Genomic DNA, 26,618 nt, shown 5'->3' with positions numbered 1-26,618 from the left:
TTACTTTGTTTACAACCATTTCAACCATATCCTGCTTTGTCTACAACCATTTCAACCATATCCTGGATTGTTTAAAATCATTTCAACAATATCCTGGTTTGTTTACAACCATTTCAACCAATATCCTGTGATTTGTTTACAACAAGTTTCAACCATATCCTGTTTTGTTTACAACTGTTTCAACCATATCCTGGTTTATTTACAACCATTTCAACTAATATATGGTTGGTTTACATCCATTTCAACAATTATCTGTTTTGTTTACAACCATTTCAACAACGTTTAAAGGCAAAAGTAACACATGCTAACAATATACAGTCAAACCTGCCTTTAAGGCCACCTCTTCATTACAAAACCCTGTCTATAAAGGTCAACTGCTTAAGCCCCCAATGTCACACAATTCATGGTATATAAACCTCTATATAGAGGTCAACTGCCTAGCTAGATTGACCTTAATAGACAGATTGGACTGAATCAGCATTTTTTGTGTAATAACTTATATAAAAACGACTTTTACCTGTACTGATGTAGAAATCAGTAAACAATATTGATCATTATATTAAACAGAAGATTTCCACAGGTTACCATGAAATCTAACAAGCCCTAGCATTTAAAAGATACCATTTGGAGAGGAACTGAGTTTGAATCCTGTCTAAAGAAATATGTACATTTTCATTTGTACAAAAAAATTTGGCAAAGGACTTTTAAATAGAAATTGTAATGGAAATTAAAACTGCAAAAAGTGTTTAAATGATGATATTATTCTTTGTGACATTGGGAAAATAAATTGTTACAATTCCCAATGTAATGATAATAAGAGTGATTACAGTTTCAGTGTATGACAGCCATTTACCTGACTCTGTGTAAAATCTGCCATCAATTTATAGCATTCAAGCAGATACATCTCTACAACAAACTATGTCAAAACTAATCTCTCATTAACAATGTATACTTAATGGACGGTAACTTCAAGCACAACCTAATCTCACAAGATATATAGGCACAGTATGTAAATTGATGTAAAGGCTGTTCCAGTATAATATTTATCCAACGAGAGGACTCCAGATCTGCCGAACAGGGACCACACAGAGAAAATATTTAATTAACAGTACTGTATAATAGGCTGTATTTCTTCAGCACCTGTCATGTATATTATTCCTGTATTTCTGAATTTGTCCCATTGGATATATTTTCACAGGAAAAAGCCCAAAAATGTTTAACTGAGGTAAAAATATGTATGTCTTGTATATGGAAGCCATATGTTTCACTACCAACACATCATAACTTCGAGGAGATGAGCTGTCGTCATTGTGCGATTCAGACTTGGCTATTTCACAGGTTGGTGTCCAATAGAATAACTGGGTTTGGAGGTACTTGTTACGGATACAGGTAAGTATGGCAAGCATAGTGAACTAAGATTTATATATTGTCCAAGTCTAACTCGTCATCTAAACTCACATCGGATATATCTGAAGTTGATCCTCGGATCAGTGCAGACCTTGCAGGAACAGTACTGGCAGCTGTGGATAGAAAAAATATAGTGCAGGACTTGTCTGGAAAATACTTCAACAATGTTATACTTTGCTGTGATCACAATAAAACAAGAAATGGAACCTATATTATTATGAAAATGCATGGAATAGAGAAGAAGAAAAAATCATGCTTTGAATTTTCAAACGTTTTTAAGGGAATCTATTTTGTGCCCCTTTTCAAGGATAAAATTGTGAAAATAGAATGATATACTATAAGCAGAGAGTCAACTTACCCTTGATTGTTTGTTTTCTTTAAAATATTATAAACAATAGAATTGGAATAATTGCAATTCCATCAAATTTTGAAGAAAAAGATTTCCTCTGTTCTATAACTGTTCAGTACGACTTACCTTTGGATGAAGACCCCCAGACACTAGTTCCGTAGGTGTTGGAGGTATCAGATGCGTGGCTTCCCCTCACCGGTAATGGCGCCTTCCTGTCAATGGTAATTGAGATTATGATTATAAAATCTATAATGTACACATTTTAAGACAGAATTAGTCACTGTGCATGTACAAGCAATATACAAAAACATAGGCAGAATTAGATACAATTTACAACCAAGACGAGACAAAGTTTAAAAACCAGAATTAGACAAAATTTGACAAAATGTCCCATAGACAAAATAGACATAAAACACAATTACATTAGGGAACAATTCTCGTGAGCAAGATGTATAATTATAATTGACTGGGCTTGGAAAGCCATCTGACTTAATCGGGAGATCCACACAGGCCAGTGAGATTCACTTACAACAATTGACTTACATGTACTAAGGAGCAGTTGATTTACTTGGATCTAGCAGATCTAGTGTGGAACATACACTGCGACATTTGACTTACTTGTGTCAAGGTAGATATAGTAGGGGTTACTTATATCATTTAAAAAATTGTGTTAGAGGATCTAGTAGGATTCACTTACAACATTTGACTTACTTATAATAGTGCATATTTTAGTAGGTTTTATTTTTTAACATTTCACTTTATATGTACTTGTGTTAGAGCAGATCTAATAGGGTTCACTTACAACATTTGACTTACTTGTGAGAGAGCATATCTAGTAGGTTCCATTTTTAACATTTGACTTACTTAGGAGCAGCTCTGGCAGGTGAGATATCCTCTTCTACTGAAGACACATCCCAGTTACTGTCAGATTCATCCTGGTGAAAAAAAAAATAACTTGTGTAAGTCTACTTAAACACAGATCTGCCTTAAAAGTTAATGTAACAGTCGAGAGTGAAATAAATGTTTATTCAATTTCAAATTGGTAAAAATATTGCATATCTTTTAAGATACTGCAGAAATTTCCTGTGTCATTGACACAATATCAGCTGTGTATTAATGATTTTTTAAGTCTCATATATATATATAGTCTTAATTAGTTGATTTACCTCATTGTTTTTATTTTTTGACATAACATCTATCCCTCCTACTGGCTTTGCTGCTTTCCTTCCCTGTAAAAGCAAACATCATAAATGTAGACATGTACATAAAAGACCAATATTGCTTTCATCAAAATAGCAAGCATACAGGGTATAATCGCTAAAGGAATACATGTCCCCTACCAGCCCTGCTAAACATAGAAACAGTGACCTTGACCTAAAAATCCCTAAACTCAAACTTGTGCGAGATATTACAGTCCTATATCATAGTGTGAAGTTTGTTCAAAATCTCTCAATGAATGAAGCCGCTAGAGCGCTGACAACCATTCGCATTACATACATATATATATATGTACGTACAAGACAGACTGAGAAGAAACCTATAGTCCCCCTGGTTTCACCGGTAGGTAGGGGACTAATAAAATCAGTGTTATTGAAAGAAAAATAAATTATTCTTAAATATTTTAAATGTGTTGATAATTCTTCATTATTCAAAAAATACAACAACAATATCCTTTCTTGAGAATGACTTTTGGTTCTCAGTCCTTTTGAAGGAAATGTAGCTAAACACAAAAAATAATCCAAACTTCAACCTATGATTTTTTGGCCAAATAGAGGCAAACAAGTGTTTAATAGAAACATAATATTAAGATGTCCTGAAAATTCTTTCATCAAACATTTTGAAAATCTAACTCGGCTGAATCAATATTGTAAGATATTCTAAAGAATTAATAGTGAAGGGAATCAGTTGAAACTTCCTGATCAAACATCAGTTTTGTCTATCCAATCGGAGATCAGTTAACTAAAAATAGATTAATTAAACAGCAACCTTAATCAAGTGATAGATTGTGACAAAGTTTTTTCTCACATGTTATACCAATCAGTTAATATTCTTTCATGTATTATGATGTCGAGCATTTCTGATGAAACAGATTTCTTACTCTTTTCATTGGTCAAAAACCCCAAACAAGTGATACTAAAAAAACTTGATAAATGAATCGGAACACCATGAATAATCAATATTAGTTCTAAATAAATAGATTACTAACATCACAAACCATGTACTGACCGAAACATAGACATAAAATCAAAGTCTAGCCAACATTTGATTGACAGACGGACAGCTGTATGTTAAAAGATTCAAAAAAGGGGGAAAAAATATTGTTGAACCATCTCAATACACAAAGTAGACACCTCATACACAATACAGGTAACAAATACACATAATTCACACACTTACAGCTAACTGGTACTCAATAGATCGAGAGAGTTCTGCGACCTTTTGACCTTTGGGCTGTACATTGGTTGGTCCTCTCATAGGCAGACTACTAGATCTCTGAATTGCTGGCTTACCAAATCCTCCCTGGTCCACTTCACTGGAAAAAAACAAAACCTCTTTTACAATATTTCATTAATAATAAAAGCAATTGTAAAATAAGCTTGTCCCAGGAGATTCCACTCAACAAGTTATATTTAAATCTGTCTCAATTTCACCCGAATCGGAGTCTACCATAGATTGTATAATTACTGTGACAACAATTAAACCAGGTATATTGGAGACTCATAAACTGTCCACCTGTGAAATTTCTTGCACACGCATGTGGGTTAATGTTGCGTCCCGTTTTGTTGCTCATTAGTGTATTCATGTAAAAAATACATTGTTGTACATTGTTGCAACTTGTACATTCCAATGACGTCACATTGTTTACAGATCCCGCGTTGTGTCTGCACTGCCTGACACGAAGGCTTCATTCTGTGTTTTTTAGTGTTTTTGTTAGTTTTCTTACAATTCAATTGATCAGGTATGATTAAACAACCCCAATCAATATGAGGTGTGAATGCAATTTTAAGTTTAAACGGCATGTCGCGAAAAATACTTCAACTTTCACTTTGACAGTGCATTCGTGATCGGAGCTTCGATCGGCTGTCATGGCAACGACGAGGACGGTGGTTTTATCACAGTGTCGAATTTACAAACTTGCATGTACAGCCGAAAACGTCTATACCTTATGTCTTTGGAAATCATCTGTAAATAAGTATTTGAATTAATTACGATCCATTGCATTCGTTTATTAACGTTTGTTCTTTTCTATATGCCGATTTCGATACGTAAAACACTGAAGAGTTCCAATATTGGAGAATGAACATTAACACTTGCTCTATAAATCGTCCCAGAGCACCCGACTACCCTAAATCAATAATTATGAAACAGGTAAGAGCGTAAAGGTCATTGTATGAGAACAACGAAAAGTGCTGTACATTCTTACGAAAATGACAAACATCGTCAAAATTACTTAAAAAGTAGTCAATTAATCGGCACTTCGTCAATTAAGACCAGTTTACAACGCCGTTATGTAACCATACTTGAATAAATAGAAGAATGTACAGCACTTTTTCTCGGTTTCTTAGCACGATGAATAAGTGCATCATATCTGTTTGTACGACAAAATACGTTGGTCGGGTGCTCTGGCCATATTTACCGACCAAGTGTTAATGTAGTCCTTCGTGCCGGTCACGTGACCACGCGAGAACACGAGGACCGACGAAAACATCCCGATAAAGACGTTGAACACCTAACATTAAAATCCGATCAAGAAAACAAACAGAACTTACCGGGAAATCATTAAATATTGAATTTATATAAAAACATGACGATTTTTGTTCTTTTTAATTATAAATGCAACATTAACCCACATGCGCACCCCTTCCCCACTCCCCACAAGAAAAAAATCACTGATGAAAACTGGTTTTATTTTTCAGAAATAAATGTCACTTACAGATTATTGAATAATTCATAATCTTTAAATTAATGCACAAAAAGAATTTCTGTGACATAAAAAATATACTCTCCCCAAGCTATCATCACTCAAGACAAGTAAAATCTACCTTTCATCATCGTCCCAGTCATCATCATCAACATCATGTAAAGGCTTGGAAATGACTGTTTTGACCTGTGGGCCGGGCGGACGAGACACTGGAGCGGGCTGATGTGGTGACGTCCTAGGTTTAGGTGTAGGTGAGATGTTACGAGGACCTGATTTTATTTGAGTTACATGTCTAAAGACTTGTTCTTCCTCGCTTTCTTCATCGTCATCATCGTCATCTGAATCCCACTGGGTACTTGTCCAGTCTACACTGGATCTGGAATGTGAAATCAATTAAGTATTGTAAGACTTTTTTTTGTAACAGACATTCTGTCTTTTTAATCTTAGCTAAAGTCATACCAAGATACCTTATTAGCATACCTGAACATTTACTTATTTTGGTACACTTAAATTTAAGACCATAACCTAATTAAATTAAAACTGATGAAAACCAATGGTGAGAATTAATGGCACGGATTAACAGGTGTATGGGGTTTTAATGGGAAATTAATGGCATTTTAATTGTATCTGCATACAGTTAGTGGTCTGATAAATTGGTGCGAACACAATAGGTACTTGCCACAGAGAACAATGTACAGAAACTACGTTTTAACAGAATGGTTCAAGAGTAAAACTCAATTAATAAGTAAGATTAATGTCAAAGCATGTACAATATTGTATGATTGATCAGTTTATAATATTTTATGTAATGTTTAAAGTAGATTAAAAAATTATGATAAATTACGAGTTAAACATGAATTATTAATCATCAATATTAACACTAACTGGTTAGCCAATGTCAAAAAATATTATTTTCTTACAAATAGTCACGAAGGGTTTGAATTTTTGATTGACTCTCCTCGTATATTAACGCGAAAATAAATCCCACACAAAATATAAGTGATTTTCAGTACTCCAGAAATAGTGCTTTATGAAAACAAAATCACAAAAATTATTTTATACGCAAGCCTATAAAACATATCTGCAGTCTTCCACACAGATGATCAGAGACGGATGGAATTTTTATTCAACAATTGAGCTGACATACCCAGTTCGTCCTCCACTTGTCGTTCCTGTTGACTGCATGGTACGTTGTGGGCTCGAAACACGAGGTTGAGGTTTGGGGACTGGGGTTTGACTAGGTCGAGACGGGCTGCTTTTTCCTGATGACTGTGGAGCCTTGCGTTGAACTCCAGGCTGATTTGACGGACTGATGGCTTGTGACCTCTGGGGGCTTGTGGTCCGAGATCCAGCTGTAAAAGAATTTGTGAAGATTTAAAAAGATATACAATGAAAATGTATCAATATCAAAAACAGTACATAAAATTGTTACCTCCATTATTGAGATTTTTTACAACATACTTTACTTAATAATATGATTGTTTTTACAAATACTACATTTCTGACAAAGAGTGAATACATGCATGTATAGTTGATTAAAAACAAGAATTTCATACAGTACCATAAGTTCTTTAAGCTATCTCTTCCCAAAAAAAAAAAAAAATTCTCTTTTTACGTACTGAATTTAAAGTGAGTAAATAACTAATTACATACCAAAGAATTTATATCATGTTTTGCCTGTTATATTTAATTTTATATATAACTTTAAGTTTTACATGGGAGAAAGAGCCAGATTCTTGAAATACTGAAAAAGCTATGTTCCTCAAAAGTTAAGTGTACAGTTATTGGGGGAAAATATTTCCGAAATACTAAATTCAGTATTAATGCTGAAAACATTCACACATGCATGTATAGCACATCGTCGAAGACCAACGGTTGATTGCACTAAGCTATGCTACGCTTACTAATAGTGTAGCGTGGTGCATTCAACCGTGGGTCTCTGACGATGGTATAATTGATCATAATGAGGAATTTGAGAAGCAGGTTTTACCATTTCATTTATCGGTTTTAGATATATATATGTCTGTATGCCTTACGATATAGATAACACAGCCATTGATGGATATGACAAAACAGACGTGTATAGGTCGACTGAACTGACGACAACTGACATCAACTGAATTGAATCTTGAGTTAATTTAACATTTTATGATAAATGCTGTCAAATCAACTGAAATATACACTATGACTTTACATGATAGTTAATTCAAGATTTGATATTCAATACGGCCACCAACATCTTCAAGATTCTTACCTGGAGATGTGACAGGTGAGCGCTTCATTTCTTTCAGCCTTTCTTTGGCCTGCTGTTCTGCATAAGCATTACACTGTCTTCGAAACTCGGGAAATATTGGGAACTTCTATAAACCAAAGAAAATTACTGTCAGTACAAGGTTATATTTCATAAATTTTCGGGACAACTTTCCAAAATGAACCAATATCAAATTAGCACATTGATTTTTGCCGAACTTATACAAATATTTAATATTCTCTGAAAGTTGAACAAATATTTCTAGTTGAACAAATATTTCTATCAAAGAGAACCTAACATTGATGTTACTGAAATACAGCACTTTACCAAATTATCCAGAAACATACCTTAGGGCTTCATACAGTTTTATTGACAAACAATCAATACTAGAATAATAACTACATCCTTAGGACTGTTCCAGGAAAATATATCAGGGACAGGGGGAAGGAACCACTTATTGAAGCGATTTAAAACTTTGATAACCCTCCCACATATCCACTTAGAAGCAATTTTGATGTAGAAAATGGTACACATACAAACATATCGTATACACCCAACAACAGAATCAATTCATTCAAACCCCACCAACCTATAGATGTGATTTTAGTTTGAACCCACTCCACCACATGTAATTTATTAAAGAGCCTTCCCCCGTCCCATATATGTTTTTGTGGAATAGGCCTTACTACAGAAGGCTGTCTATCGATATAACTGTGAATTACCTCTCTTTACAGCCCGTGTTTGCACTATCTACTGACCTGTATTGTTGCCTGTCGGCGTGTCTTCAGAAGTCCCATCTTACTGACAAGGACGTCATTTGGAATGCCTCTCATCTCCTGGTAAACAAAATTCATAATCGGAAATGAAATTTAAATTTGGAACATTTTATCTAAATTTAAACCCGGGTCAATATATTTTTTTTTTGTCTTTTGTTGTTGATATTTTGCTGTAATTGTTTTCTGTTGTTATTTTTTAAGGCATTATTGAAAATATTAACATAATTATTTGATTTCAATAATTCTTGAACCAAGAAAATTCACTACGTGACAAAGTTGGGTTTAATCAATCTGAGAAGGTTGGGTAGACTTACCGGAGCGATACCAATCTTCTGGAGATGGTCTTGTAGTAATGAGGCCAGTTCATCACGCATAACCTTAAGTGTGGGATTCTTACGAAGTTCTTCCAGGAACTGGGTAGTTCTCAATGTCAGCTCTCCACTCCTACAATACAGAACAAGAATTGGGAAAGATGCTACAACATGGGGCATGGTTGGATTAACCATAAATAATATATTAACATTTACCCCGTGAATTACCTCCATTTACTGATTTCTCATTTTTCACAGACCTATAACACAATTTTCTCAAGAACCAATCATTTTGCTATTTTTCGGCATAGCCGTATAATATTCTTTTGGCCCCGGATATGACGCGACAGGTGGCGTTACTGGTCAAGATGAAGTATGTGAGTGGTCAATGTAGCGGTAAATGCAAAATACAGATATGCAGTTAAAAACGAAACATAGATAAGAATGCAAGCTGAATAAGTGGATGCATCTTTTCAAATGACACATTAATAAAATTATATTCCTGATTCAAAAGCAGTCTTATTATCACCAAATTTTTTTTAAAACTGATCTAATTTTGTTATCTGTGCTGAAACGCATTAGTTGGTTGATTTATTTCACCAGTAGTTTTACATTATAACCACCAGCATCAAAACCATGCCGTTTTTTTTTTTTTAAAGATATTTTTTGTTTTCGTATTAATTTTCATTAAAGAAGTGTACTGCCAAACAAAGTCCTTAGACGACTCACCTGTAGGTACTGTGGAGAGACTGGGTCAGGCTATGTGAAGCTGTGGCCATTTCTACAGAAAAGGGAAAATCAGGAATTCACAGTTAAATATACAAATAAACCTTCATACCAGAGAGATCAGAGGGAAAAAATCCAAATCCAAATATAATTCTTTGTAATTTAAGTCTGGATTACATTCATTAATCAGGATAGATAAAATTGTATATCTGCTGAAGACAGTTGGCAGTTCATAGTATATTTATTTCAAATCATTAAATTTTACCTGTTGTTTCATCGTCATCATCATCACTTGGCATCATCATGCTCCTTCGTTGACTAGATTTTTCAAGTCGTAGAGGCGTCACCTCACTTCGGGCTAATTCTTGCTGTAATTGACACCCAATGTATATTTCATTAAGTGTCATGATTAAAAGACTGTACAACTAGAAACACAATTTGGTGAGGATCGCATCAGCAGTTCCTGAGTTTAGCTAGATACATTGCCTCGGGACGGGATGGGACGGATGGGACGGGATGGGACGGGATGGGACTTGGTTTATCCCCGTGAACAGCCAGGGTCAATTTGAGGCGGAACCTACTTGTTGTGGTTGGTGACTACCTCACTGAACAACATACGGGAGGCCCGTCGCATGCTATCCAGAGCAATAAGGGTAAAGTGTCTTGCTCAAAGACACAACCATGACCGCAAGACCCTCCCGTTTCTCAGATTCCCAAGAAACACAAACCATCTTGGGTAGGAAATGTTGAACCACGCACCTCTGATCTTCACCAGAGATTACATGTCCAGAGCTCTAACCACCTGAGCTATCACAGCCCCTTCATCTCATTAAAAGAAGGCAGATAGGGAGTGTTGAAATATACAAAAAACAACTGTACCGTTAATTTTTTTCTTAATAAGGTTTCTTATAAAATATGAAATATCTAAATAAACCTTGAACAAAATTATTTGTGGCACCGCAACAGTAATGAAATTCATCAGGATTGTGGTAATAAAGACATTGTTAAGAATACCTTATAAATAAATATAAAATCATAAATTAAGAATTTTTCATCGGTAATGACATTTTAAGGATAAACATCTAAATCAAGACTTATCTACCTCTTCCCTGAACATCCGTTCCACATCATCCTCATCACCCTGACTTCCTTGACTCCTTAATAGCTCCTCCTGTTCCCTGGATCGCTGCAGAGAAACAACACATGAGAATTAAGACTTTACAAGACATTAAATTGGTAAGTGATACATATAGTAATGATGTCCTCTAACAAAATGGATTTTTATAAAATGCAATTATCTTCCAATTTTTCATTATTTTTTTTTTCGGTTTCAAATTTAATTTTAGGGATGCCAGGGCTGGGACCCTTGATTCACCACTATTACACCATGAAGCCTCACACATGACGTCTCTTTCACTTGTTCATTTTCATTTCATCACGTTTGATCGTTTTTGAAACACCATTCATTCTCCAGATTAATTCATACCATTCAATTTTTTTTTAAAAAGGTAGAGAGGGGAGCTACATTTGCACATATTTATGCTATGAACTACATAAATTTTGAATTAATAAAATCACATATTATCTATCATATTACATATTCTTTATAATTGTCTTCGAAACTTGCGATTGAGCACAACTTTTTTTTATATATTTTTCACTTTCACATTTGCCATTTTGGCTCTAGAAGGTATTTATTCTTGCAGGAAGGATATAGGAAATTTTCCAAGAACAAGTGCCCAAAACATTTGAAAAAGTTTAACTATAAAAATTCAATGCCTCTTTTCTGCATCTATTATGAATTATGAATTAAAATTCTTGTAAGTTTATCAAAACTGAATTATCTCCCCTTATTTATTTTGTTTTTCTTAACTTACCTTGAGAACAGATTGAACCTCTCTTTGATGTTGCTGGCCATCTTTATTTTTGGCCATAGCTTGTCCAGCTTTCGCCAGAACAACATTCAGCTGTAAAATATAGATACATCATAAATCATAAACATATTTAATGTACCTCACAAATTCAACAAAAGTTTCTTTAATATAATTCTTTTTTGATAATGATAGGATAATTATAATTTTCAAATTTTAATGATTAATTCATAGATGTTTAATTTCAAGGACTTCTGACAATTAAACTGTTTCTAATTTCATAAGTAAACAACACAACAAATCCTTTCATTGGAAAATCATTTTTACTTCAATGATTCATACTAAAATAATCCTGATATAACCTAAGGAATCGAGATATACAGTACCTTGCCGATATCATCTGCATGTTGGCGGGTCAAACTCTGGACCTTTTTCTGCCATCTCTTCTCCTGCTTTGCAAACCTGCTTTCTACATCAGACTCTACTGTTTTCATCTGTGATAAAGATTATTTGAAGAAAACATGAAGAATTGGCTTTCTCTCTACCATTTCATCAAAATGTAAAATCAAAAGGCGCTTTAAATTGATAAATCATTTTCCATTCTATTAAAATAATTGTGTATTTGAACACATAAGATATGACTGGACATTTCTCACTCAATATTGGATTTACCATAAATCCTTCATAGTTTCCTTTTTCAATATCAAGAATGCTTACAATCCTATACTGTTAACGCTGAGGGGGAAATTTACGCTAATTATGCAGACTCCATATGTTTGCGAAATTTTCCCACCTTGTATTATTGTGATATCAATTTCAATAATCTTGAACTACAAGCAAAAGCGGGTTGATCACGAAAATTACCCCCACGCGTATAGTTTACACATTGAAATCGCGAAATTAACCCAACATCCCCCCCCCCCCCTGAAAATAATCACATTTACAGCAACTTTGGATCAGCAGAGTTTTCCTACCTGAGCACCGAGCTCTTCTTTCATCATGGCGACTTCCTCGCGCTGCTTGTGCAGTAGTTCTTTTTCGACCTCAATATCATCCTCTAATTCACCAAGGCCTGACCTCTTCGACAGCTTTTCATTAAAAGCTTTCTCAAGGTCATTGATTTTCTTATTAGATGCATTAATTTCTCTCTGGTACACATCTTTTTCTGAATCCTAAATTTTCGAATTAAAAGAAAATGTATTTAAATTAAGGTTCGTCTACATGTGCATCTACGTAAGAAAGGAAAGAAAAAGCTACCAAATAAAACATGTCATCAATTTAAAATAAAAGAACATTCAAATTTATTTCATAAGCTAGTAAGGATTTAGAGGATTTACTGCTATTTCCCCTATTGAGCCATGCCCCTCGGGCCCCATCCTTCATTTATACAACATTAGTTCTCCTTCACCCAATAATGCTCGATTCTAAATTTTATCAAAATCTGTTAAAGCCTTCAGGAATAGTAGGGATTTAAAGGCTTTACTTCTATTTCCCCTATTGAGCCGCACCCCTCCGGCCCAAAGGGAGCCACACCCTCTAGCTATGCAAAGTAAGTTCTCCTTCGCCCAATAATGCTCCGAACCAAATTTTATCAAAATCCATTCAGGCATTCAGGAAAAGTAGGGATTTAAAGGAAATGTTGATGGACGACAGATGGCCTGATGACGGATAAGCTCACCAGCTCCTCTGGCCAGGTGTGCTAAAATTTCCATACACATACAATGCATGGGATTCGGATGTTAAACTTCTAGTCTGAAGTATAAGTTATCTTTGATAAAATAATTCTATATTATTATATACTTTGTAATACACCATGTATATCCTGTGATAAGCAGTACACAAACATGGACTTCATTAGGGATAAGCTTAGTTTGTTAACATGTTCATCTTCAAATGGAATAGACCTTGGTGACTTTATCACCAGGCAGATCTTTATTGCCAGATGATTGTTTGTTTGTTTGCTGCATTTATCACCCCGTGAACGACCAGGGTCATATTGAGGCTTGGCCTCCTTGTAGTAGTTGGTGACTACCTCACTGATCAACATAGAGACTCATCACATGCCATCTGGAGCAATTAGGGTAAAAGTGTCTTGCCTATGGACGCAACCACAACAACACAGACCGGCCCGTTTCTCAGCTTCTGAGAAACACAAACCGACATGGGTAGGGAGCATCGAACCATGAACCTTGGATCTTCACCTGAGAATATGTGGCAGGTGTTCTAACCGACTGATCTATCACAGCCCCATTATTGCCAGATTAAAACAGGATTACAAATTCCTAAATCTAGATATAACTTTACAATTCTACCCCTAGCTGTATTGTCAATTCAAAATATAAAGGTAATAGTGTTTGTGACATATTTCATTACTCTACATTTGATACAAATATCGGGGTAAATGGTTAATACTTTAGACATAGCTATCTCCCATAATGTAAATTGCATGAATTTGATTATAGAATGTCCAAGGAAAACATAACTTACAGGCATAGCCTCTACTTGCTGTAGTTTCATCTTCCTTTCTTTCTCCTGAAATTAATAAATAAATAAATTCATACCCACAAAATGTCACTTTTTTAGCATTATGAAACATCAGATTTTTTTTTCTTAATTAGAAAAGACAACTTCCATATATTGTTTGTATTCTGGTTTATATAGATCTACAAACAGTTCTTTATTAAATCTTGATACTATGACAGGGTAGGGTAAATGCAATCATTGAATTGGGATTCAATCCTGGTAAATTATCTGTATCTTAGTCTAAACTTGACAGTTTACCTTGGGTACATTTTTCACTCCTTCACTTATTTAAAAGCATTCAAATCAGACGACACACAATATATATATACAATGTACACAAAATTACATCCTGTAGGTATAATAGACTTAAATGGATGACAGTGTATCTTAAACTTAATGAAATGACAAGATTGGACTCAAAACTAAACAATCTGGGCCCACATCAAAAGGTGATTAGCTTCATCACTTGATCAGTGAAAATCTAATTTCTCATTAACTTAAAAATCTATGATATATTTTCCTTAAAACAGGCAGGTAGGAAGAGACTGGAGAGAGCTAGAGGTTTAATAAGATTTTATCAAGTTAGTTTTACCAGAATTTATTTTATCATAATTTTAAAATTGTTGTAAATCCGTGATTAGCCTGATCACCTTTTGAACAACTGGGCCCAGGACAGATACACTAAGCTCAAGGGCCCAATTGTTCAAAAAGTGATTAGCTTAATTACTTGATTAGTGAAAATCTCATTTCTCCTTTACTTCAAAACCTGAGTGTGTATTCCTTAAAATTGTCAGGTAGGAAGAGACTGACAGGTGTTATAGTTTCATAAAATTTTGTAAAGTTAATTTTACCAGAAATGATTCTATCAGGATTTTAAAATTGTTGTTAAACTGTGATTAGCCTAATCACCCTTTGAGCAACTGGGCCCTGGTTATACATGAGTAGGATCATAGCTATGTTGTACTGGGGCTGCTTCATTGATAACATGGCTACATTATAACTGTTGATTTGTTGTATACCTGTTTGCATTTAATTTTTACATTTTATTTTTTGTATGCCTGTTTGCGTTTGACTTTTTATGTTTGATTTTTTGTTTACCTGTTTGCATTTAATTTTTACGTTTTATTTTTTGCATACAATATGTACCTGTTTGCGTTTGACTTTTTACAATTTATTTTTTGTATACCTGTTTTTTATTAATTTTTACGTTTGATTTTTTGTATACCTGTTTGAGTTTGACTTTTTACGTTTGATTTTTTGTATACCTGTTTGCGTTTGATTTTTTCCTGTTGTAGTTGAGTCTCTGTAGCATGTAGCCTTTCCCTCATTTCTTCCATCTGAAGTTGAAATTCAGATGGTTTTTCTGGTTGCTGTTGTGTTGGCGCTGCAACGGATGCTGGACGGGCGTATGACTGATCACCATGTCGGCGATTAATGTGCGATTGAAGGAAGGAACTGTTTAAAAATGCCTTGGAGCAAAACGGACACTGCAAGGAAAATTAATGAATGTCAACTGTTGAAAAAATATTCATTTTATATCATTTTTTACAATTATTTTTCAAACAGATATTATAATGTAGCATAAGTTCTTGATAAACGGTTAAGATATTATTATATATATGAGCAAAAACGATATACTGTGAAATACAAATCATACATAACAATTTGCCTGTTGGTTTTCTAGAAAACCATGGGTACCACTAATACTGCATTGGAGAAATTCATTTTTTCTTTTAAAACCATGAAACACTTAATCAGAATTACTTCCCCTATCAAGGCATTGATCATTCATGTTTTCACTATTTTTGTTTATAATTTTAATATGACCGGTATATGGCCGACTTGGTGTACTACTTCTTCACTTAAGATTTTCCATCCATTTTTCTTAATTATTCTAATTTTCAATAGTCTTTTTTTTTTTGTGTTTTTTTCACACCTCTTAATTCCATATCATTACTATATATAAACTTCAGTAAGCATGCAGTCAAATGATTATGTACTAAATTTTTATATTTAATGAGATGGCACCAGTAATGCACCAGGAGTGATTTTTTGTACAGGCATTACATGCATTATATGCTTTTTTATGTATTTATCTGTATAATATGACTTTTATGTATTAGTGACTATGATTTTCTGCATGCCTAGAGCTTTCAGGGATTTTTCAACAATTTTTCAACTGGGTCCAGGGTCCATTGAATTTGGAATATCTACGCAACAAAATGTGACCTTGGGTTAGAACCTGGCAACTACCCTACGTGGGTTACGAACTCACAACACAAGGTAGATCGAGGGCTAGTGATAAAGTGTCAGTAAATCCTTAACCACTTGGCCATCATGGCCCTCTGTACATGCATGTATACAGCGATCATTGCCTTACCTTATTATAACTACCGGATCCAGCATGTATCAGCTGTTGTTGTGCCATAAGCAACTTCTTCCTTTTGTGACTCTCTTTCTTTACATCTGCTAATTGTTGTTTCAGTTTATCTTCTGCCTGTTTGACCTCGTTTTGCTCCTAAAACATTATTTTTAGATATCAGTAACTTATTTGAACTTATCAACAGTGTATGATTTTATTTACAGTGTAAACACTTTGGTTCACTACATTGAGTAAATCCATTTCAAATTTTATATCAAATTAATGATATAAAAAATCTACTCACTTCTTGAGATTTCTTCATCTTTTCCTCCACAGAAGCTATCACACCAGTCAGATATTCTTGAGAATGCTGTGGGTAAAATGATTATGTTACTGGTGACCTTGACTGTTATGTTGAATTATTGCGTTCTCAGTTAACAGATATTCTGTGAACTTAACTGCAATGACTGTGTGAGACTTAACTTCAGCTTTTTGTAGAAATTCCTTTGTAGCGGGGGGGTGTTATCGTATATGTACTGCCAGAATAAGCTGACAGGGTTAAGCTTAACGCTAACTATATGTCATGTCTATATGTTGTGTCTGTACTATGTGTACCTGTGTCACCTTGACCTTTGCTAGTCCTCTGTTCATGTGTTCTGTCTCTGGTTGATGTTTTTGTCGTGCATTGTTCGTAGTCGCTTGCTTTTTCGTCAGTGTCTGTCGTGCCTATGTGCCCCTGTGAATCCTCTGTTGTGATTGGTCCTTATAGATTTGTATTGTTAAATGTGGAATAAATTCAGGGTGGTGTATCGTATACTGGGCAGTCTGATGGACTAGTTTCCTGTGTGCTGTCACGTCTTCCTCGTCAGTACTAATGAAGCGTTAGGCTTTGTAGGGTCTTGGGTGGATAGTATTAGTCGGGATGTTGGGTTTCGTTAGGTCGTACAGGTATGGGGGTTGGTTTTAGGTTAGGATGTTAGATATAGCTAGGCCTATGCTGTTGTGTGTTTCTATGTAATTTCATGTTATAAATGTTTATGTCATCATTAATAAATGGTTAATTGTAGTTCAGGACGTTTGTTCTCTCTCTATACGACAGGTACAAGTTACCCATCGAACCTGGGTTGTTGGTCCACAAGGGCGAGCCGGGTGCAGTTTGACGTACCCAAACTGGGCCCGACACCCTCCTGTTACCCCTTTATATTTTACTTGGGGCAATTTTGTTTTTAAACTAACATGTTAAATAATCTTTTAATTCAAAGCTACAAGAGTATCAGCATTCAATATTTGATGAAATAAATATATACCAACACAAGATAAAGTAGATGTTTTAATGGGTTATGAAACACTCTTAATATGCTATCTCCCAAGAAAAAAGATTTCCATTCGAATGTCAGAAGTACATAAAAGTACAGTTTGTAAAGAGTTATTCCCCCTGCGAGCACTGACACATACAAAATGTAGTCAGGAGACCTATGACACCAGCAATAGGGACAAAGATCACTCATGCCAATTTATATGACAAAGGGAGTGGGTATAATTACTTCCTATCATATCCCTTTAAATCATCCTTTTCTCAATAAGATAACCAAATATAGGTGAACATGCTGTAAGTAAGTTTGCATTAGCCATTCTCCTCACCAGTAAGTACTCAATGGACAGCTGGGCGAGCTTGAACAACTTGACAAAGTTTGGATCCACCATACGTAAATCCTGCAAAAAAAAATAAAAAGTGAAAGATTCAATAAATGAAAGACAAATGGTTCATCAGAAGAAAATCAACTTAGCTTATTTCTTTCATAGTATAGTTGTTACACGAAAGGACAAGAATCACTTACTCAGAAGCCAATTCAGTAATGTAAAATAATATACCCTTTAGGATCCGGAACTCACAAAACCAAACAATTTACTATCAATAATGATGTGAAATCTATATCAAATTAAAGTTTGAAGATTTGACTACCTGATAAATGATGTAATTGTATATAGGTTAGATGGCAAATAAGAGCATGCAGTTACTCAAAAGACAGTAACCCCGACATTAACAGTGGAGTGGGGAACCCCGATCTAGGGAGTTCCAACCTTTGTCCATCTGTAGTCCTACATCATTCTATTTTCAGCAGGAGTGTATATTTTCGATTTTCAAGTTTAAAAAAATTATTCTTTATTCTTATACAGGAAAAAACCTATTCCATTTATGTTAATTACTCAGGAAGTGGCTACAAATTTCAGAAACATGAATTGTTTTCTTTAGGGCTATGGGTTCGGGTGAAACATCAACTAATTGGCTGATTTAGTTGTGGGAGTCCTCTATAGATGGTTTTTGTTCTTTTTTGGATAAAAATGTCCCAAAACATATCCAGTCTATACAGATGTGTATTTCTGTAATTTCATTTACAGACTTCCTACACAAGCTTCGTCAATTTCATATGAAGATCAGGTCCAGGTATATTTAACAGATTTGTTTCTGATAATGGTTCTGCCTTGCCACTTACCAACTCTGCTTCAATATTACAAAATGTAATGTTCATGATGTTTTCCTGTAGGGCATTGAAGTCAAGAGTTTGTGCAATCTGATTAATGTCTACAGAAGCAATCTTCCGCCAATCCACTCTCTCAAATCTTTTTCTAAAGGCAAAGCTCTTTCCATTTTGTTTTGGTCCATATCCATTCATGTGACTGCCATAACTGGAGTTACTGTACGGACTCCCCATTGAAGGGTTGTGCATGTGGGAATACATGAATTCGGTCGCCATGGTTTCTAAAATTAAGAATATACAGATATATACAATGTATATCTATATGTTTTAATTATAATTTCTAGTGCAAATAATGCATGTTTTCAATTTAATATGTTCAGAAATTATGATCTTCAAGATGAACATTATACTTATGTAAGAAAAGGATTAGAAATATAATTTTCATCATATTTGATGCCCCTTGAAATTAATGTAACTGACTATATCCATATCTGTATTCTAATTGATTTGATGAGGACTAGTTATAAAAATGTCCATAAACATCATATTAAAACTTATTACAATGAACAGAACAGAACACGAAGATAATAGTGGTTACTCCAGCCAGTAACCCATATCATAGAGAAGAAAAATCCAAGATGCCCACAATTTAGTTTGGTTTATTGTGTCCTATTAACAGCAATGGTCATGGGACATGCCACTAGGTTTTGAAGGTGGAGGAAAGCCTGTACCTGGAGAAAAACTGCCGGCCTATGGTCAGTACGAAGCAAATTCCCCATGTGCATTTTGAACTCGCAACTCAGAGGTGGAGGGCTAGTGATAAAGTGTCGGGACACCTTAATCACCTGTTCTTTACTTTTTTCCCCTTTGAACAGTATTTCACCACCTCAGTAAAAATGGTTTCACCTTCTGGCCAGTTCTTGTGAACATGAACTTACATTATGGACCATTGATACTTATACTGAAATTTTATTTCTTGCCCTGATATCACTGTCAGGAACCAGACATGGTTTTGGTTAGATGATTTTTGTCAAACACATATCAAAGTGACATGAGGTGTCAACTTTAAATACATGCTTCAGCCATATAGATAAGTTGTTAACATGCATCCTGACCATGACCTTGCTTCAGCCATATGATAGATTAGTGGTCAACCTGCAGTCTGATGACCTATATACATAGTATGTCATACGTAAACTACACTGATCAATCTACAGTCTATTTTAATGAATCCTTTAATTTTCAACTGTATGACTAAAAACAAAGAGTCCAACAATAAGAAGTCAAATCATTTCTAGAAATTCTGCAAGTCCCATGAATCAAAATGAGTACAGGATTGGGGACACGCTCATAGATTCACACTGAGACTAATATATACGTATACATTGTACATACTGTAACAGTATACATAAGTTTAACCATTCTTAAATCACAAGGAATTAAAGTCAAATTTTGATTATATGATAATATGCAAGGTGGGATGTATCATGCATCATCAATTACAGTACATATATATATAGTTTCAAATAAGTATACAGTGTTCCAGCTAGGATTTGAAAAGGGCAGGGCGCTGCCTAAAAAAAAGGCATTTTTGTGCCAACATTTTTTCCAGGCCTATCTATCTTCTACCTTATTTTACAGGACAATGACCCGATTCATAGAGACAAATAGAAATCTGTTAATTTTTTTTTATTATTTCGTTTGTGTGTAAAAGTGTCTTCTTTCTTCTCTTTATTCTTCAAATATTGTTTTTAATTTTGATGGTAAAAGTTACAGTATGACCTAGAGTAATTCAAAAATAAAATGATATTAGCATTATTTCAATTTAAGGGTGTATTGAGAGAATCCATATACGATAATTACGTCCAATCAAAAAGTTACTATCAGATTATAGTCAACAGAGCGATATTTTCAACCAGAAGTTGGTCTGTCCAGAGACCTATATACTAACTAATTAATATAGGTCTCTGGTCTGTCCGTTGTGATTGTAAGACGACTAATTGTAAGTGAAGATATTATGGAGCAAAGGAGAAAATGTGGTCAAGCATATACGAGAAAAAATGATTAAGTAAAAGAAAATCTATTATTTGATATCTGAATAAACTTCGTCCAAATAACTTCGTCCACATAACTACGATGTATCTTGTAAGCGGCGGTAAATTTCTACTTTCACTTTAGACTCTTTAGAAATAACGGCAAACTAAAATCAGGAAATTATAGCAAGTTAACATTTTCTTGAATTAATTATAAGAAATGGTAAACGAATTAGGGCCGGTCATGATTCGCAAGATTCTGATCAAACATTTGTTCCGTTGCTCTCGTAAACAAACGGTCAACATTTTGTTGTAGAAATGTAAGTTAATCACTTGGCTATCACATGACCCGCAGTTAATGCAGAGTCGGCATTTCAGATACGAAAATAACACAATATAAACTAAACTTTTGCAACAATTATTCACATGAGCAGATATTTTTATATGTCCTTTATTTATTTATGAAAAATAAACATTTTGTATAGAAATCCGTCAATCCAACAAAGAATTTGCGACATCTGCATTTACAACGAACCATTTCCGGCGTCCCGCCAAACTTCATCAAATAAAATCAACCGAAAGCTAATTTTGATCACTGGAAAATCACTGGAAAGTGATCTCATGATCATTTACCTAAAAATTGCTTGGTTTACACTAGAAGGATTTCATGTTGTCATGTGAAGAAAATTTCAAAGATATATACATTGATCGCCAATGCACACGTGCTCATGGGATAACTTTACGACAAACGTGCGGCTCTTTTCGGTCTTGTCAAAAGTTGTTTACATAAGTAAAACAACATTTCCATCCATTATCATTACTTTGTCCATCTTCAAAAAGCCTTGGTGATCATGATTTAATTGGATTACCAGCCGACCTATCGACTCGTCACGGTTAAATGAATCTATTAAAACACCAGCTCGATCCCCAGCTGACCGATCTCTGCCTCGGGCAGCGTCCATCAGCACCGTGGATAAGGGTCTACAGGTAAGGGGCCTAGTGTTACAGGTGACCAATTAGTGACTGACTGACTGTATATTGCATGGCTTCAGCAAATCGGATCTACATGTAGAGTATACGAGGCAAAATGAGCATCAATGACACTTAGAAAAAGGGCAGTACAACAGGAAAAGGGGCGGGGCGAATTTCTAACTTTGAATTAGGGGCAGGGCGCCGCGCCCTGCTAACCCGACCTAGCTGGAACACTGACTATATATACATACATGTATATACTGTAATTATAAAGTATATATATATATACCCCTCCCCACTGGATTTCCCCTCAAGGGTTTTCTTCTATTATTTCTATTGACAGTACACAGTACAGAACTATATGTTGTTGTCTGTTGAATTTCAACCCCCCCCCCCCCCCCCCCTTTCCTTCTTCAAATAATGCTTGATGAAAAGTGAAGATCAGAACACCTATTCTATACTTGTATCCTTGGTTATTGGGGACCTTCATCTTATATCACCATTCCTACAGCACTGAAAGTAAACATTGCAATATATATGGGCCCTCTCATGATCGGCCAGCAAATTCTTATCAAAATTATAATAATATGCATGTACCCATAAATCTGATTTAATTCGAAAAAGTATGTACTTACTTAATCAAATTTCATTCACATTTAGCTTCCCTCGTGTAAATCCATTATAGCCATCACACAGTGAAGTAAACATAGAAAACTATGTAATGTCACTGTCTATATATGACGTCAAACAAGTCTCAACAAGAACAACGAGGCGCGTATTGCAATTTTCAAAACATTCAAACTAATCTTACCATCACAAGCATCGGTTAATTGGCACCATTCATAGTTAAGCGATCAATCCCTTAACCTCAAATCACTATAGGAAAACCAACAAACGATCTTTACCGTCAGACAATGTACAGGTAACATGCGACAACGACGTCACTTCGTCACTCACACAGGTGCGAATCTGACAGGTGTTGACAGTTTTGTAGCATGCGTGCAACACTTTATCTATATGATATAACAGCTGTGTGTTATGACCTACCTTATCAGACTTAACCCATACAATCGCAGTGCGACCGGGATCCAAGTATCAGCACAACGAAATGGAGTTTTCAGTGAATAAAAGTCGCCTTCGCGACAATCAACAACTTCTATGATTCCATGATGGAATTTGCATCTCGCCAAGAGCGAGATTTTGGCGTGAGTCAAGTTTATACTGAGCGCGTTCGATACACAACATCTAATTTCAAGTAAAACCTGTGCTAATTTTTTACACGGACTTTGATATAAATATACATGAACATATCTATGTCCGTGGTTTTTACAACGAACTTGCAGTACTTATTTGTCACATCAAATACTATGTATTGATCAATATTGGACGAGTCAACATGTGGTAGTTAAATTATTGATACAACCCACTGAGCTAAATAATGTACACGATATTGAGTGCATTGATTGTTAATATTATCGGTCTGTCTCGACGCGACCATTTGTCCAGCTAGTGTATGATTTTACCTCAAAATAATCGCAACGAAGTTTATTTTTGGTTAATCACACTGATTGTTATAAAGTATATACTATCTTTTGGGGGGATAATGTAGATAATGTTCTTTTTTCACCAAAAAATTATAAGTTCAAGAAAATAAAAATGATTAATAACTGGACCTTATTTTGAGGTGTATTTACATGTATCAACCGCTTGTGGATCATTGATTAGAAGAAATTAACTGTAGGCTATTTATTGCAAGACAAACTAGTGTAGTTAGTCAAAAATATCAATAGTGGCCATCACATTGATAAATATCACACCATGAATATTGTAAAAGGTATTCAAATATATCGAATCAACATCAGTATTGATACAGACTTTGTAGAAATGCGTAGAAATACATTTTTTTTTTGTATTTTAGTTTCCTAAATGAGAAATCTTGCTTTCACACATTATTATTTATGAATGTTCAAAGTTGGTCCGCGGGGCCGACCGGGACGCAATGTTTTTGGACCAAATTGAACGATGCTTCAACTTATGCGTGTGCTTTTCTAATAAGTTCACTCGGCTTCAGTAAATGATGAGAAGTAAATTAAACTGTATTCTTAATTTATTGTACATATGTCCGAAATTATAAGCCGGTATTTTTTTAAGAAATGCCATCTTGGAAAAGATATCACCAGATATTGAATGAAAAGGTTGATGAAAACCTCACAGCTTCATGCAAATACAATGTATTTGACCGAGCCGTTGAAAATGGCCAAGTCCATGATTTTGAAAAACAGAAATTTCATTAAATTTTTGGTGTTTTATCAGACAGCTAAATCTTTTAGCAGTAATTAACAAAATAACATTTCACTCTTGATTAAAGTGAATTTATGTTAATCTTATATATTATATTTAATTAGATTGATCTTTGATATAGCACGGAATGGAGTATTCATAATTTTCAATAGAATGCTCAAATTGTATGATTTATGTTTAACTTCAAATTTATTCCATGAAAACATCAGTTTTACTATTTTTCTTCTGATTTTTTTTTATCTGAAGTCGGACAAAACCTGTCCAAAAAATAAAGGATTCTGTTTAAGGTGAAGCTTTCTCCATCAGAACGTGGATACGTTTATAAACTCACCCTACCAATATAAGTTTATCCAATAAGTGCTGCAAATACACATATCATTAGTATGGGGTGTCATTTAAACCCCAACTTGACCTACATTTGACCTCGACATTGGCCCACTTTTAATGTGTGACCTACTTAGACCTAAAACACCAACGTGACCTAGCCCCTGTGCGACATCATGGATCAACCGCTCGTTAACATTAGCTTTTCCATTTTCAATAACATATTAGAGAAAGATTGACATATTGTTCCGTTTGGATACAAAATAACACCAAATTAGATTTTTTAAATATTTTAGTATGTACATTATGTAATTGTATCATTTTTAATTAATTAGATAAAATGTAGCTTTAGTGCATTCATAGGTATACATAGTATAACTTTTATAGAGTATTATCAAAGTCTCTGATATCATATACTGTGTGTGTATGTCGCTATACTAGGTTTACAAGAAGTACTATTAACGAATCCTGGAAAGATCCATGAACAATATACATTTTGTATGTGTGTGAAGCTGGCTGTTCAGTAGACTCAAAGTTAAAAAAGAGCTTGAAGAGTTTAAAGTTAATTGGAATTATAAAACGATAAAATATGCGCAGCCAAACAATGGCTTAATAGGCACAATTATAAATTCATAACATATACCCTCTCATTATTTGACAATCAATTGGCGGTAAAAAGACAACCTTTCCTTAATATACATATAATACAATTGGTTATAAGTAAAACTGTTTGTTGTATTTGTATTGTGGATTGTAATGTGGATTGTAATGTGGATTGTATTGTATTGTATTTCAATTGGCTAAGAATCCGTATAATGCATGCTCACGGGTAACCCCCGGTAACTAATTAGCCAGGTAAATGTCAATCATACATTTTAATAATTTCAATATGCTAACAATATGTATGATACGTGTCCACAGGTAACCTCGGTAGCTAATTAGGTCAGGTAAAAGAGACTGCCTAGTAAGATCTTGCTGTGAATAGACCCCCTGTGGGGATAATGGTCTAATAACCAGTGGAGGGGAGGAGAACTGCCCAGGTGTTGTCTGTAATCCTTTGTCTATGTTGTCATTAGCGGGGTGGTAATGTCCATTGGCGTTGTGGTGATGTCCATTGGTTGGGGTGGTGATGGTGGGTAGGTTTTAGTTGCTGAGGCTCAGGTGAGGTTTTCACTGTAGAATACAATAGCAACAACCGAGATAAAAAGTGGAAGAGGAAGAGACACGTGTCATTAAAAAACGGAAAAAAACCCCAACAAAACAAACAAACAAACAAACAAACAAACAACAACACACAAATAGCAAACCTTTTGTTGTTTTTTAAGTGACTGAAAATAATATTCGAAATTTTGATTTTTTGTTTTGCTTTTGTTTGTTTTTGTTTTGTGTTTGGTTAGATTTTTTGTTTATTTGTTTTCATCTAAATGAAATAATTATGAGTAAAAGAATTACTCTGACCAGAGACCTATATACTAAATTATATAGGTCTCTGCTCTGACCATGCATCTACTATACTACCATATTTGTATTTACTGAAATGCCACCGATACGAAACAAGCATACTAAAACATGTAAATGGATTATGTTTCGTTTTAGTACAATATATCGATAAAATATATAAAATACACTTTTGGTAATATAAGAATTCAAATTAATTTGAATACAATATTGTATTGGCTTATATTATCATTTTTAAGGGCTGTCAATGTCCATTTAGGGGTGGTGATGGTGGGTGGGGGTTGGCTACTGAGGTCCAGGATGTTAACAATGTTGTCTGGATAGATAAAAATAACAATGTATAGGGTTATATAGAATGTAAATGTTAGTATATAGGATGTAAATGTTAGTATATAGGATGTAAATGTTAGTATATAGGATGTAAATGTTTATAGGATGTAAATGTTAGTATATAGGATGTAAATGTTAGTATATAGGATGTAAATGTTTATAGGATGTAAATGTTAGTATATAGGATGTAAATGTTAGTATATAGGATGTAAATGTTAGTAT

The 26,618-nt window shown here is 34.5% G+C and overlaps 1 protein-coding gene across 2 annotated transcripts; it reads right to left on the bottom strand.

Moving 5' to 3' along the window:
- Positions 1-777: 777 nt before the first annotated feature.
- LOC117341635 (zinc finger protein Dzip1-like) lies at positions 778-23,172 on the bottom strand. Of its 2 annotated transcripts, none has more exons than XM_033903493.1 (23): positions 23,031-23,172; positions 18,994-19,259; positions 18,140-18,211; positions 16,803-16,868; positions 16,517-16,654; positions 15,402-15,623; positions 14,101-14,145; positions 12,588-12,785; positions 12,000-12,107; positions 11,620-11,709; positions 10,845-10,928; positions 10,008-10,110; positions 9,746-9,797; positions 9,020-9,149; positions 8,688-8,765; positions 7,933-8,038; positions 6,826-7,030; positions 5,800-6,054; positions 4,154-4,289; positions 2,923-2,985; positions 2,621-2,691; positions 1,883-1,968; positions 778-1,520 (listed from the first exon to the last, which is right to left on the bottom strand). In XM_033903493.1, the coding sequence occupies exons 2-23, from the start codon at positions 19,252-19,254 to the stop codon at positions 1,420-1,422; spliced, it is 2,670 nt and encodes an 889-aa protein (XP_033759384.1). In that variant the 5' UTR covers positions 19,255-19,259; positions 23,031-23,172; the 3' UTR covers positions 778-1,419. The 2 variants fall into 2 exon arrangements, with proteins under 2 accessions (XP_033759384.1, XP_033759385.1); XM_033903494.1 differs by lacking the exon at positions 23,031-23,172 and adding an exon at positions 22,619-22,726.
- Between the last annotated feature and the right edge of the window lie 3,446 nt (positions 23,173-26,618).

Source organism: Pecten maximus, chromosome 14 (genome assembly GCF_902652985.1).
Source record: "Pecten maximus chromosome 14, xPecMax1.1, whole genome shotgun sequence".
Classification (NCBI taxonomy): domain Eukaryota; kingdom Metazoa; phylum Mollusca; class Bivalvia; order Pectinida; family Pectinidae; genus Pecten; species Pecten maximus.
This window is presented reverse-complemented; position numbering and strand designations above follow the sequence as displayed.